General features: G+C 37.6%; 1 protein-coding gene across 2 annotated transcripts; it reads left to right on the top strand.

The window, feature by feature from the left end:
* Positions 1-10,341: 10,341 nt before the first annotated feature.
* LOC143435742 (olfactory receptor 6C2-like) lies at positions 10,342-15,262 on the top strand. 2 transcript variants are annotated; one of them, XM_076919196.1, is made up of 3 exons: positions 10,342-10,609; positions 11,782-11,894; positions 13,116-15,262. In XM_076919196.1, the coding sequence occupies exon 3, from the start codon at positions 13,141-13,143 to the stop codon at positions 14,074-14,076; it is 936 nt and encodes a 311-aa protein (XP_076775311.1). In that variant the 5' UTR covers positions 10,342-10,609; positions 11,782-11,894; positions 13,116-13,140; the 3' UTR covers positions 14,077-15,262. The 2 variants fall into 2 exon arrangements, with proteins under 2 accessions (XP_076775311.1, XP_076775310.1); XM_076919195.1 differs by having other exon boundaries at positions 10,342-10,719.
* Positions 15,263-15,572: the final 310 nt, after the last annotated feature.

Genomic DNA, 15,572 nt, shown 5'->3' with positions numbered 1-15,572 from the left:
CCTATTCATAATACACAGAAGCTGGAAACAACCTAGACATCTCTCAACCCTTCGGATAAAGAAAATATGGTATATCTACACAATATGGTATTACTCATCTGCTTTTTAAAAATGGCATTATAAAATCTGCAGGCAAATAGTTGGAACTAGAAAAAATCATCCTGACTGAGGTAACCCAGACCCAGAAAGACAAACATGGTATGTACTCACTTGTAAGTGGATATTAGCTGTTAAGTAAATGATAATAAAGTTGCAATTCATAGACCCACAGAGGCTAGGTAAAGAGGAGAGATCTAGCAGCAAGACACATGGATCTCCTTGGGAAGAGGAAATAGAATAGATTTTTGTGGGTGGACTGGTGGTGGGTGAGGACAGGAGCAGGAATGATCAGGTTGGGGAGGAATGAAGGGAGAGAGTGCAGGGGAAAGACAACAGGACCTGGGATCATATGGGGGTGTGGAAACCTAAGAAATCAAAATTTCTTAGAACATATGAGGATGACCCTAGTAAGGACTCCTGGAGTGATGGAGAATATAAAGCCTGAATTGGTCATTTGTTGCCAGGCAATGCTTCAGTGATAGCATTGGGTTGAATTCAGTTGTGTTGTTGACCAAGGGGGAACCAAGGAGATTCCTAAACAACCCAAGATGGTGGTAGGACAGAGAGCTTCTCTCTAGAAACTGATACCACTGCTCACTGCAAAACTGAGACCACATTGCTAAGAACAACATTCACACAACTCATTGGAGAGTTCAAACTGGTGTCTACATGGAATCTTCACCCTGACATTCTAGTCTCTTTGACAGGGGAAGGTACTATGCAGGCTATGGAAAGAGAAACAAGGACACCAACCAAGCCACAAATCTCTCAATCTACAATCTGTCCTTCCTGCAAAAATTGCTGGAGCAATGGTGTCACAGAACTTGTGGGAGTGGCAAACCTATGTTGGGCTTAATTTGAGGCCCACACTACAAGGGGGAATCCATGTCCTACACTGTTTGGATGGCCACAAATCAGAGACTAGATATAGGCCAGAGATCTAGACAGGCAAAAAAAAAAATCAATGAAATTATTCCTAATGATATTCCTGCTATACTCATAGATCAGTGCCTTGTCCAGTAGTCATCAGAGAGGATTTCTCCAGCAGCAGATGGGATCTGGTGCAGAGACCCACAGCCAGACATTATGTGGAGAGAGAGTCTAAATTGGATGTCTCCATTGGGTTCCTCCACTCAGACATCAGGTAGTCCCACAGAAGTAGGAGTCATGGACACCATGAAAATGTGTCCGATTGAATGAACTAAGCAAGGCTCATATGGGCTCACAGAAACTGAAAAGGTAAGCACAAGGCCTGAAAGGGTCTGTACCAAGTCCTCTGCATATATGCTATGGCTGATAGCTTGGTGGTTTTGTGAAACTCCTAATAGCGGGAGTGAATGTTTCTGACTCTTTTGCTTACTCTTAGGACTCTTTTCCTCCTATTGGGTTGCTTTGTCCAACCTTGATATGAGATCTTTGCCTTGTCTAATTATATCTTGTTTTGTCCTGTTTGGTTGCTATCTCTTGGAGCCCTGCTCTTTTCAGAAAAGAGAGAAAAACTGCTCTTTTCTGAGAGGGAGTAGATCTGGAAACGGGGGAAGTATGTCTCCAATTTTAAAAAAAAAAAAAGTATATATGGATAATGTAATGGAGTGAAAGAGTCTAAATGGAGAAGAAAAGTATTAGAGCAGAAACTAGTATTTGAGAGTCAACCAAAACTCAGGATAGATGAAAAACTGCATACTACTCTATATGCTAATAAAAAATCCTAATTTTTATTTTAAATGGAGCTATCTTGTTGTTCCCAGAAGCTATACATGGGGAGGTAGGGTATTCCAGTGATAGCTTCATATTTCCCTGAAAATTGTTGTTTGTAGAGTCCTATAGCTGCTTGTATTACAAATGTCAATTATGTTCCCCAAAAAATTGTTTTCAAGAGAGGGTATGCAGACAGCTTCTGGAAACCTACCCCCAGTTGGTTTTTGTTTGTAAATAAAAATGTCAGCAGCCAATAGTTGCAGAGGACGGACAGAGGCAGGATTTTATGATTTCCTGGGCTTGGGATCAGAGGAAAGAAAGAAGATCCAGTATGCCAGGAGAGTGTGGAGCGACTAGAGACATTGGGTGGAGAAGCAAGGAGTACATGCTGGGATCTGGGCCAAGAAAGCATAGCCTAGACTAATTGGAGTTAAGAGCAGCCAAAACAGAACATAGAAAATAGTAAGTGGTAACTCAGAATTATCAGCAGGAGGTAGATTCTAGCAGCATGGAACTAGGTTGTCACCCAGCTACTGTGCTTCTTAAGGCATACTAAAATATAAAGGCTGTAATAAACAAAGTTCCGTGAACACTACTGTGATCACTGTTTCTAAGGGCTTATCAGGATGAGCAAAATATCTGAGCACCTGTTCTTCTGCCTTCTGGCCCAGGATCATCTGACAGACCTTAGTGCTGCAGAATTATTAAGGGCTGATTACTCTGTCTAGGCAGATATAATCAGTGGACTATTCTGCAAGTGTGTCCTTTTCTGGACAGTAATTGGTCTGTAGATGGACAGAGGCAATTCTTGTCTAATGGCTGTCTCACCACAACTGGAGTAACTCCAAAGATGCTCAATTTCTTCTAAGAATTCAATATAGGAAGCTGTCAGGAGCAGACAGGTCTATAATCAAAATGAACATTACTATAGAAATGTTTGTAATGTCAATTCTGTGGATTTCTGACGTTTTGAAAACCAACTATCCATGTAAGGTAATCTGGACTGTTGTCTGTTAACTCCACTCAGCTATTTCTAAATAAAACATAGAAACACCCTAACAATAAACTCAAAGCCATGAATTTGCTATAGTCCCTTAACTCACAAGCTAACCATCTTAAATCTGTTAAAAAAGTTAAAGAAGGACTGGGTCTAAGCCTTGTATTCCTAAATGTGTTATACAGGTACAATGCCTATGAGAGTATCAATATTCATCTCACTTTTATATCAATAAGAAGCTCGTACCAATGAAAACCTTAAATTTGTAATCAAAGTAAATTTGTGCCATTTAAGAAGTTAGAACGTTATCCTGATACTAATTGTACAGATTTCTACCAATAGGTTATGGCTATGCAATAAATCCTAGCTAATCCTCCCTATTCCCACAAAACCACTACTTTTCCCTAGAAAGACAGTCCAATATTTACCACCTTAGTCCCCAAGCCCAGGGGATGGGGGCGCTGACTCTTCATTAACTTCTTTCAGCTGATTATGGGTGTTGAAATATTAGAAGAGGGGTGGGGGGAAGAGTAAATTGATAAGCCTCTGACACTTTGTCTTCACTGCATCCAGATGGAATTCCAGGACCTCAGAGGTTTGAGCAGGTCTGCTCAGCTTGCTTAATGAGTAGATACACCAAGGCTGTGTATTCTGCAATATACAATTCTCAAAACAAATTTTAGTATCAAGATAATTTTTAAGAGGGCTGACATTTTATTAAAGATGTTGGTTCTAACAGCTTTTCTTTTCTTCCCCTCTTTAATTGGATATAATATTTACATTTCGAATTTTATCCCCTTACCCCAATCCCCCCACCACCCAAGAACCCCTTATCCCATCCCCCCTCCTTCTGCTTCTATAAGGGTGTGCAGCCACCTACTCCCCACTCCCACCTCCCCACCCTCAGATTCCCCCACACTCAGTGTTCAGCCTTCATGGGACCAAAGATCTCCTCTCCCACCTATGCCCAACAAGGCCATCCTCCCCTACATATACAGATGGGGTCATGTGTCCCACTATATGTGCTCCTAAGCTGGTGGTTTAGACCCTGGGGAGCTCTGGCTGGTTGGTATTGTTGCTCTCCTCATGGGGCCACCAATCCTTTTAGCTCCTTCAGTCTTCTCTCTAAATTTTCCATTGGGAACCCTTGATCAGATTAATGGTTAGCTGTGAGTATCTACCTCTGGGTATGTCAGACTCTGGGTGACATCTAAGGAGACAGCCTTATCAGGCTGCTGTCAGCATTCATTTCCTGTCATCCATATCATCGTCTATTTTTGGTGTATATACATGAATACTCAGGTGGAATGGTCTCCATACAACCTCTCCTTCAGTTTCCGTCCCACACTTTGTCTCCATATTTGCTCCCATAAGTATTGTGTTACTTCTTCTAAGAAGGACTGAAGCAGCCATACTTGTTCTTCCTTCTTCATGAGCTTCATGTGGTCTGTTAGTTGAATCTTTGTTGTTTCAAACTTTTGGGCTAATATCCTCTTATCAGTGAGTAAAGACCATGTGTGTTTTTTGTGATTGGGTTACCTCACTCAGGATGATATTTTCTAGTTCCATCCATTTACCTAAGAATTTCTCGAATTCATTAATTTTAATAGCTGAGTAATATTCCATTGTGTAAATGTACCACATTTTCTGTATCCATTCCTCTGTTGAAGGGAATCTGGGTTCTTTCCAGCTTCTGGATATTATAAATAAGGCTGCTATGAACATAGTGGAGCATATGTCCTTGTTATATGTTGGAGGACCTTCTGGGTATATGCCCAGGAGTGGTATAGCTGGGTCCTCAGGTAGTGCTATGTCCAATTTTCTGAGGACCCGCCAGACTGATTTCCAGAGTGGTTGTACCAGCTTGCAACCCTACCAGCAATGGAGGAGTGTTCCTCTTTCTCCACATCCTCACCAGCATCTACTATCACCTGAATTTTTGATCTTAGCCATTCTGACTGGTGTGAGGTAGTATCTCAGGGTTGTTTTGACTTGCATTTCCCTGATGACTAAGGATGTTGAGCATTTCTTAAGGTGCTTCTCGGCCATTTTTGTTTCCTCAGTTGAGAATTCTTTGTTTAGCTCTGTACCCCATTTTTAATGGCGTTATTTTGTTGTTTGGCATCTAATTTCTTGAGTTCTTTGTATATATAGTTCTTTGTATATATATTAGCCCTCTATCAGATCTAGGATTGGTAATGATCTTTTCCCAATCTGTTGGTTGCCGTTTTGTCTTATTGACAGTGTCCTTTGCCTTACAGAAGCTTTGCAATTTGATGATGTCCCATTTGTCAATTCTTGATCTTAGAGCATAAGTCATTGGTGTTCTGTTCAGGAACTTTTCCCCTGTGCCTAGGTATTCGAGGGTCTTCCCCAACTTCTCTTCTATTAGTTTCAGTGTATCTGGCTTTATGTGAAGGTCCTTTATCCACTTGGAGTTGAGCTTTGTACAAGGGGATAAGAATGGATTAATTTGCATTCTTCTACATGTTGACATCCAGTTGAGCCAGCACCACTTGTTGAAAATGCTGACCTTTTTCCACTGGATGGTTTTAGGTTCCTTGTCAAGTGACCATAGGTATGCGGGTTCATTTCTGGGTCTTCAACTCTATTCCATTAATCTTCCTGCCTGTCTCTGTACCAATACCATGCAGTTTTTCTCACAACTACTCTGTAGTTTGAGGTCAGGGATGGTGATTCCCCCAGAAGTTCTTTTATTGTTGAGAATAGTTCTCGCTATCCTAGATTTTTTGTTATTCCAAATGAATTTGTAAATTGCTCTTTCTATCTCTATGAAGAATTGATTTGGAATTTTGATGGGTATTGCATTGAATCTGTAGATTGCTTTTGGCAGAATGGCCATTTTTACTAAGTTAATCCTGCCAATCCAGGAGCATGGGAGATCTTTCCATCTTCTGAGATCTTCTTCGATTTCTTTCTTCAGAGACTTGAAGTTCTTGTCACACAGATCTTTCACTTGCTTGGTTAGATTCACTCCAGGATATTTTATATTATTTGTAACTAATGTGAAGGGTGTCATTTCCATAATTTTTTTCTCAGCCTGTTTATCCTTTGAGTAGAGGAAGGCTACTGATTTGTTTGAGTTGATTTTATATCCAGCCACTTTGCTAAAGTTGTTTATCAGGTTTAGGAGTTCTCTGGTGGAAGTTTTAGGGTCACTTAAGTATACTATCATATCATCTGCAAATAGTGAAATTTTGACTTCTTCCTTTCCTATTTGTATCCCTTTGACTTCCTTTTGTTGTCTAATTGCTCTAGCTAGGACTTCCAGTACTATATTAAACAGATAAGGTGAGAGTGGGCAGCCTTGTCTAGTCCCTGAACTTAGTGGGATTGCTTCAAGTTTCTCTCCATTTAGTTTGATGTTGGCTACTGGCTTGCTGTATATTGCTTTTACTATGTTTAGGTATGGGCCTTGAATTCCTGATCTTTCCAAGACTTTTAACATGAAGGGATGTTGAATTTTGTCAAATGCTTTCTCAGCATCTAGTTAGATGATCATGTGGGTTTTTTTCTTTGAGTTTATTTATGTAGTGGATTACATTGATAGATTTCCAAATATTGAACCATCCCTGCATTCCTGGGATAAAGCCTACTTGATCGTGATGGATAATTGTTTCGATGCATTGTTGGATTCAGTTTGCAAGAATTTTATTGAGTATTTTTGCATCAATATTCATAAGAGAAATAGGTCTGTAGTTTTCTTTCTTTGTTGGGTCTTTCTGTGGTTTAGGTATGAGCGTAATGGTAGCTTCATAGAATGAATTGGGTAGTGTTCCTTCTGTTTCTATTCATTGGAATAGCTTGAAGAGAATTGGTATTAGGTCTTCCTTGAAGGTATGATAGAATATTGCACTAAAACCATCTGGCCCCGGACTTTTTTTGGTGGGGAGACTTTTAATGACTTCTTCTATTTCTTTTTGGTTTATAGGACTGTTTAGATGGTTTATCTGCTCCTGATTTAATTTTGGTATTTGGTACCTGTCTAGAAAATTGTTCATTTCATCCAGATTTTCCAATTTTGTTGAGTATAGGCCTTTGTAGTAGGATCTGACAATTTTTTTAATTTCCTCTGTTTCTGTTGTTATGTCTCCCTTTTCAGTTCTGATTTCATTAATTTGAGTACTGTCTCTGCACCCTTTGGTTAGTCTGGCTAAGGGTTTGTCTATCTTGTTGATATTCTCAAAGAACCAGCTCCTGGTTTTGTTGATATTTTTATAGTTCTTTCTGTTTCTACTTGGTTGATTTCTGCCCTGAGTTTGATTATTTCCTGCAGTCTACTCCTCTAGGGTATATCAGCTTCTTTTTGTTCTAGATCTTTCAAGTGTTCTGTCAAGTTGTTAGTGTATGCTCTTTCCAGTTTCTTTTTGTGGGCACTTAGAGCTATGAGTTTTCCTCTTAGTACTGCTTTCATGGAGTCCCACAAGTTTTGGTATGATGTATCCTCATTCTCATTAAATTCTAAAAAGTCTGTAATTTCTTTCTTTATTTCTTCCTTGACCGAGTCATCATTTAGTAGAGCATTGTTCAGTTTCTACGTGTATGTGGGCTTTCCATTGTTTTTGTCCATGTCAAAGACGAGTCTTAGTCCATGATGATCTGATAGGGTACAAGGGATTATTTCAATCTTTTTGTATCTGTTGAAGCCTGTTTTGTGACAATTATATGGTCTATTTTGGAGAAGGTACAATGAGGTGCTGAGAAAAAGGTATATTCTTTTGCTTTAGGATGAAATGTTCTATAGATGTCAATTAAGTCCAATTGGTTCATAACTTCTGTTAGTTTCATTGTGTCTCAGTTTAGTTTCTGTTTCCATGATCTGTTCATAGCTGAGAGTGAGGTGTTGAAATCTCCCATTATTATTGTGTGAGGCATAATGCATGCTTTAAGCTTCAGTAAAGTTTCTTTTATGAATGTGGGTGCCCTTACATTTGGGGCATAGATGTTTAGAATTGCAAGTTCCTCTTGGTACATTTTTCCTTTGATGAATATGAAGTGTCCTTCTTTATCTTTTTTTATTACTTTTGGTTGAAAATCGATTTTATTTGACATTAGAATCGCTACTCCCGCTTGTTTCTTGGGACCATTTGCTTGGAAGATTGTTTTCCATCCTTTAACTCTGAGGTAATGTCTGTCTTTTTCACAGAGGTGCGTTTCCTGTATGCAGCAAAATGCTGGGTTGTGTTAATGTATCCAGTCTGATAGTCTATGTCTTTTTATTGGAGAATTGAGTCCATTGATATTAAGAGATATTAAGGAGAAATGAATGTTGTTTCCTGTTATTTTTGTTACTGGCTGTGGAGTTATGTTTGTATAGCTATCTTCTTTCAGGGTTGTTGGAAGATTACTTCCTTGCTTTTTCTAGGTTGTAGTTTCTCTACTTGTGTTGGAGTTTTCAACCAATTATCCTTTGAAGTGCTGGATTTGTGGTAAGATATTGTGTAAATTTGGTTTTTTCATGGAATATTTTGGTTTCTCCATCAGTATTGATTGAGAGTTTTGCTGGGTATAGTAGTCTGGGCTGGCATTTGTGTTCTTTTAGGGTCTGTATGATATCAGTATAGGATCTTCTGGCTTTTATAGTCTCTGGTGAGAAGTCTGGTGTAATTCTTATAGGTCTGCCTTTATATGTTACTTCCACTAATGAATTCTGAAATAAAAATTAACCACTTCAAAGGTTGAACTCTCTAATTGGTTGTCCACTGTAGAGTCATCAGCCCTTAAACCATATACACACAAACAACAAAAACAGACTCAGAAGATTGAGTGTGGGGGGGGGGGGGTATGGGTAGGTGGGTGTGTGTACACATACATATATACATATATAAAACTAATCAAACTAAAAGAAGCTATACACATGAGAAGGACATAGGAGAGGTTTAAATGAAGGTTTCTGGGATAGGGTAGAGAAAAAACGGAAAGAAGGAAATTATAAAATTCTATTTCAATTTTAATCTTATCAAAATAGTTTGCAACCATGAAAAATAACAATAGACAGAGTGTAAACTATAATGGAATTATGTAAGTTTTTTTTCAGTCACATCAATTGCTATTTTTTTCTTCATGGAATGGGTTCTGAACACTCTGTGTGATTTTTCTTGTAGAGTCTACATTGGTTTGGAAGACACAATTTGCAATTCTAGTTCAAATATGTAAAAGTAAATCTGGATTACATGTTGTTCCAGTGGCATTTGATCCAACCCTCTTTGGAAGTGTAATTCCCAAACAACTGCACAACTACAGTTCAATTTCCTCTTCAATGGTCTATCTGGTTCAGTAGCTTTTATTAGGGAAAACAGGGTGGGATCCTTGTTATAGTTTCCTCCTGACTTACACAGGGAACTTTGAGGGCAAGGCTGTCTCAGCCCTCAGACTCACATTTCAGTCCCCTCACTCTCTCCCCAAAAGTACATATGGCCATTGGTTCACCCAGATTTGAGCTCTACAGAACCTTTCTCCTTATGGTATTCAACTGTGCATGTTGTTGTCGGGAATAGCAGGTAGGGAGACTTGGGAGCCCTTCCTGTGCAATATTGCCAACCTCACCCATCATCCTTAGTAGAGAGCATGCCACCATCTCCCAGTTACATACATATATCCCCTGTCTATCTGTCAGTGAAGGTTTACAGGGCCATTGGTCCAGTGGACTCAAGACTCTGCTTTAGCTCTTCTCAGTGTTGGTGTGAATGGGGAAGAGAGCGTATAAGTCAGTGTCACACAGTTCCTACTGTTTTACTTCAACTCCCAGGTGTGCCCACCAATTATGTGTCTAGTCCTTGGCCATCAAACTAATTATTAAGGCAAAGATTTTCTGTAGTTTGGTCTAACCTACTCCAAGTCACTGATGACAGATAGGCTCTGTCCACAGCCTCTCCCACCTGTTTTCCCAAAAAAAAAAAAAAAAAAAAAAAAAAAAAAAAAAAAAAAAAAAAAAAAAAAAAATTAAAAATCTCATATGGTATTGATAAATTCACTTAGAACTACCACTTCTTGAAGGAATAAAAATGGCTGTATTTCAACCATCCTGCCTCTTTTCTTTCATCCAATCAAATGGGTGAGGCTGCTAAATGCTGTTTTACCCAGAAATCTTCCAGTGTTTCATGAGCAGTACTTATAAGCATTTTGACACAACTGTAGAAGAAACCACTACAATAAAAGCAGCAATTAAATTATGTGATTTTTATGTATTTTCTCCATTTTTCTGAACTATTTAAAATTTCTCAAATATAATAAATGATTCACATGACAAGTTTTAGATAAGAAATGTGGTTTTTTTCTAGATCTCCTTTTAGGTTCCATTTTAGCTTATGTGTTATGTGTTATGTGTTATGTCTAAGCATGTAGATTAGTGTATAACCAGACTCTTCTGCAGCCTTGATGAACTCCATCTAATGCTGTAGCCTTCTGTCTCCAAAGACACTGTCTCTAAAGAGGCACAATGCAGCATACTTTCTTAAACCTGAAATTAGGCTACTCAGAAGATTTATTAGTGAGTCTATATCACCAGGGATTATGTTTAGTTAGTTAGTTGCATTTTCACCAAATAGGCCAATGTTAAGCTGGAAGAAGCAGATTCTCATCACTCTGATAAGTCAGAATAACAAGTGTCACAAGTGGAAACGATGCCTCACATCCTGTGGCTCCTGCGGCATTCATATCAGTGGCTGATTGGTTTGTTTTTACAGGAAGAAGGCTAAAGCAGTATAATAGGGAAGTCCAAGAAACTGGATAAAGATAGATTCTACCAAGGTTTCTATGCATACTCAAGTGGACACAAGCTTGACAGTGGCACAGGTGACTAGGAGTTGATATGAGAATTTCCATTTCAATTATCATTTTTATTAAGGAATTTTAAGACTTCAAACTTCAATGACCAATAAAGTCTATCATTGGAGGTCACAATGGTAAACACAATCGATTTTCTTGTCTTTATTACGTTTACTTTGTTTGATCTCAGTATTTTATACCCTGGGATAAAAATAACTCTTAAAATGGGAAATAAATATAAATGATAATTTCTATATTTTATAAAGCATCCTCTTCATTTATATAACATAGTTTCTTTTTATGTAATCTTGGGAGATTTTTACATATAACAATATGTTAGCATTTAAGTGTTAAACTCAGCTGATGACACATGCCTATATTCTCAGCACTTGAATGGTTCACAGAATAAATAAATGTTACATTTTGATGGCTATTGAGAAATTTATCACCTTGATTGTGAACCTCAAATTAAATCATCATCATAATCATCATATCTTGCATATAACTAGGTTAATACCCCCAAATTGATGAACAATGAATTACTTCATTAAAAATCTCTCTCCTCATTTCATTTTCAAAATAGAATAAACAGAAATCAGCTAGCTACATCAATAGCACTAACTATTAAGGGCTAACAGTGACAATGCTAATCTTTTACTCAGTGGCATAATCACTGTCACCACTGAGACTAGAGGTAGAGTAGGAAGAAAGAATTTTTTAAAGCATCTAAGAAAAATAAGGTAATTCCTCTGTTGTGACCTGTAAAGATAAACAGAGCAAAATGTTGGTCTCTTTAAGAACCAAAGTAGTCATTTGTAGTGAAGCATGGGGTAATCCCAACAGCAGACTGAGACTGGAGGATTGGGGGTTAGAAGTCATCCTGGATTGTAGATATTAAGATCATGTCTGAAAACAGTTTTAACCAAAAAATATACTTAACCATCAGTTCAACTTCATACAAAATGTAAATAAAGTCAGTATGAAAATGCTTTCTATTAGAGGACCAAATGGAAAGGGAAATATTTTTGTGTATATCTGATTGGAAAACATGCAATAGATCAATACATTTAGAAGCCCTTGTTAGACACCAGTTGTTTGTGGTATTGTCTGGGTGTTGTCAACTTGTATAATAAAAAAGGGAGTCCACATTCTAATATTTGATTCCTAAATGAGTATTCGTCTTTCTGTATTGATAACAGGCAATGTTTCTTAGGGTTGCAGAGACGGGAGTTTCTAGTGCCACAATTGTCAAACATGCAGGAAACTCTCTGGAAGATTTTTAGCTAGAGTTGGAGAAATGAAAATCAACCAGGTAAGATGGGAACAGAGCACTCTTGTTCTGTTGGAATCAGGGGCTAAAACATCTGTCACTGGGGATGTGGTCCATATTGTAACATATTACCTTCATTGAAAAAGAGCATGCTACTGGGATGTATTGTATCTAAGATATATGCAAATTACTGTCAGGCCACAAATGAAAATCAAAACATCAATGGCTAAATTAAAATATGGGCATAATGATAATCACCTGAATAATTATCATTTAAAACATAGGAACTAATGAAAATACCGTAATTTTTTTTAAGTGAAGAAGGATTTAAAAAAACACCAATTTTGACAATTTTGTCTAAAAAAAAAAAAAACATAAAAATCAAATTAACTCTCACACCCTCATAGTTTGTAGAAAAGCCATTGTTTCTAACTGGATATGCAAATGTTCCTTCTAAATTAATGAATGCCATTTACTTATGCAAATGTCTGCTACAGTGTCACAATATTTTCTCTTAGATTAGTCATGTTCCTTATTATTTTATTCCATGTTTTTTATATTGAAGTTAAGACTCATCTACATAGGAAAAGTATATTAAAATGTGATTTGATGAGGTAGAAAGTCATCACAGACAACACCTTTGAAATTTATTTTTCAAATTAATTTTTAAGAGAATGTGTGTTCTCTGCATAATTTTATCGTGCTTTAAAGTTTTCTCTGCTATGTACCACACTGAATTGTTAAGAGACCACTAAGCGACAGAGAAATCTAATAAGGAGACAGTATCATGGGAGCAACTACAGAAGTGTGTGTGTGTGTGTGTGTGTGTTTTGTAGGTATGTGGTACACATAACTGAGTTGACATGTGTGCGTGCACTGTATGTTCATGAATGCTAATTCTGGAGTTCTTCAGGGTAAAAACACAAATTGCATTAAACAAAATTAAATATTTCAACTACAGAGTTCCAACACAGACCAGAAGTGACTGTATGTGCATAGTTCTCTCACATTGTCCGGCTTGTTTCAGCACTTCACAAAAGAGCAACACACTTGAAAAATATATCAGAAAATTACAACCAATTTTGATAATTCTTGAGCCAAATGTAGTCTTGTTTCACACAAAATAACAGAACCACGGGACTTAGAAGTCCTTACACAATAGACATTTAAAGGTTAATGAATTTTTAAAGTATAATAAATAACATAAATCTGGCAAATTTAAAACTGAATCTATATCTATAACTCTCCAAATGTTCCATGCAGAACTGAAAGAAACCAGAAATCAGTGATGAGGAACCACACTGTCACAACTTTCATCTTACTGGGACTGACAGATGACCAGCAACTGCAGGTTCTTGTCTTTATCATTCTCTTCTTTACCTACTCACTAAGCATAACTGGAAACCTTGTCATCATCTCCCTCACCTTAGTGGATCCTCACCTTCAAACAGCCATGTACTATTTCCTTAAGAACTTTGCTTTCTTAGAGGTCTCGTTCACATCTGCAAGCATCCCCAGATACCTGTATAACATAGCAACAGGTGACAAAAGGATTACCTATAATGCCTGTGCCGCTCAAGTATTTTTTACTGACCTCTTTGGCATAACTGAATTTTTCCTTCTAGCTGCCATGTCCTATGACCGCTATGTGGCCATCTGTAGGCCACTTCACTATTTGACTATCATGAGTACCACAGTCTGCAGAAGACTTGTGTTTTGTTCTTGGGTAGCTGGTTTGTTTATTTTAATCCCCCCACTTAGCCTCGGCCTGAATCTGGAGTTCTGTGGCTCCAATATCATTGATCATTTTATCTGTGATGCTTCTCCTCTCCTTAAAATCTCTTGTTCAGACACTTGGTTCATGGAGCAGACAGTTCTCATCTGCGCTGTACTGACACTCATTATAACACTGTTGTGTGTTGTTCTCTCCTATGTTAATATCATCAAGACAGTTCTTAGATTCCCTTCTGCCCAACAAAAGAAAAAAGCCTTCTCTACCTGTTCTTCCCACATGATTGTGGTTTCCATCACCTATGGCAGCTGCATCTTCATCTACATGAAGCCTTCAGCAAAGGATGAGGTGGCCATCAACAAAGGAGTGTCAGTTCTTACCACTTCCATTGCCCCTATGCTAAACCCCTTCATCTACACACTTAGAAATAAGCAAGTCAAGCAAGCCTTCTGTGACTCAATAAAAAGAATTATAGCATTTACCAAGAAATAAGATGGTGAAACCCAATAAACATGGATGGTAATCTCCCCAAACTTCTAGATCAGATTGACTTTCCCTAAACACACTTTCTCATTGTGGTTGACTGAAATTCCTACTCCCACAGACCTCTTGTAGGATCACATGTGTCCATGTGTACTAATAGATTTCAAAATTCATAACCCCTATTTCACTCAAAAATTAAGAATACCAAAAAATGATAAAGTAAAATTAACAACACAGAAGCGCTTGCCAAGAGATTTTTACATCATCAGCAAAAAATGTAAGCCACCATTGTTTCTTCTAATCTAAAACTTTCAATGATTTATTCACTAATTCATTTAATGGATATTAGTGTGTATTCTCTTTAAGGTAGGCACTATTTAGGTCCTAAAATGAGTAGATGACACAAACCAAACAACCAAACAAAACAAACAAAAAAACACAACTCCTCCACACCATGTACTCTCAGAGATACAAAGGAAAAACAGGATCAAGCCAGTGAGAAGATAATCAAAATGTTGCACATGCATAGCAGGGAATACTTTGGACCATAAAATAAGATGAAATTCTATCACTTTTAGTACAGGCAGGGTAGAGACAATTGTGCTAAAAGAAGTTAGGCACAGAGAGGCAAGTATGTGGATTATAAAAGATCTTAGAGAGGTTGAGACTAGATTGGTGTTATCAGAAGCTAGGATGGTAATGAGGAAGAGAAATGTGAGGAAAATTTAATTAAATCACAGGTAGGTGGAATTCAGTAGTTCCAGTGGGATATTGCAAATATAGTGGCTATATAGGTGACCATAGCATATTATATAATTCAGAAAGCCTGAAAATACATTTTGAATGTTTTTATCATACAGAAATTATAAATTTTTGAAGAAACAAAATTTGTATTCTGATTTGGCTATTACACTGTGTTCTCTTGTATCAAGAAACCATGTGATACTTCATGAATATTCACACCTTTATGCTTTAATGCATGCTTAAAATTAATATGAAATAAAATAAGCCTTTTGATATAAAAAACACTAAAAATAATCACTATGCTCTTTAAAAATGTATTAAATTTATTTTGAGATAAAATGTTTTTTGTTGGTTTACTCATTATTTGCAATAAATTTCAACCACAGTTTTCCCTCCCTTGACTCCTTCCAATTCTCCACACTTCACCTCTGGCCTAGATCTTGCCCAGGATGTAAGGGTGGTCTGACTGAGACACCTGTTATACCATTGATCACAGCCAAGGTTGATCTGCTGGTCTGGATCATTAGTTGGGTGGGCCCTTCCTTCCTCACCACTCCATGTGAGTTTGTCCCTCCTCAAGTCACTCCATCAAAGAGGACAAAGCAGAGGAGGATCTGTCTTCAGTCAAGCATATAGGAGTAGATGTGCTAGAACCTCCAAACAAGCTCTCAAAAATATTCATATCTTAAAGAGTATCAAATTAGCAACAATCAAAATCCTAAATGTTATGTTTTCAAAACAAAAAAGTAAAACATTTGAAG

The sequence above is a fragment of the Arvicanthis niloticus genome, chromosome 22 (genome assembly GCF_011762505.2).
Source record: "Arvicanthis niloticus isolate mArvNil1 chromosome 22, mArvNil1.pat.X, whole genome shotgun sequence".
NCBI lineage: Eukaryota > Metazoa > Chordata > Mammalia > Rodentia > Muridae > Arvicanthis > Arvicanthis niloticus.
Note: the sequence above shows the minus strand (reverse complement) of the source record. Positions and strands in the feature narration are given on the sequence as shown.

Bases quoted from the DNA above. Each gene is read 5' to 3' on its own strand.
- LOC143435742 (XM_076919196.1), top strand. From the start codon at position 13,141: ATGAGGAACCACACTGTCACAACTTTCATCTTACTGGGACTGACAGAT.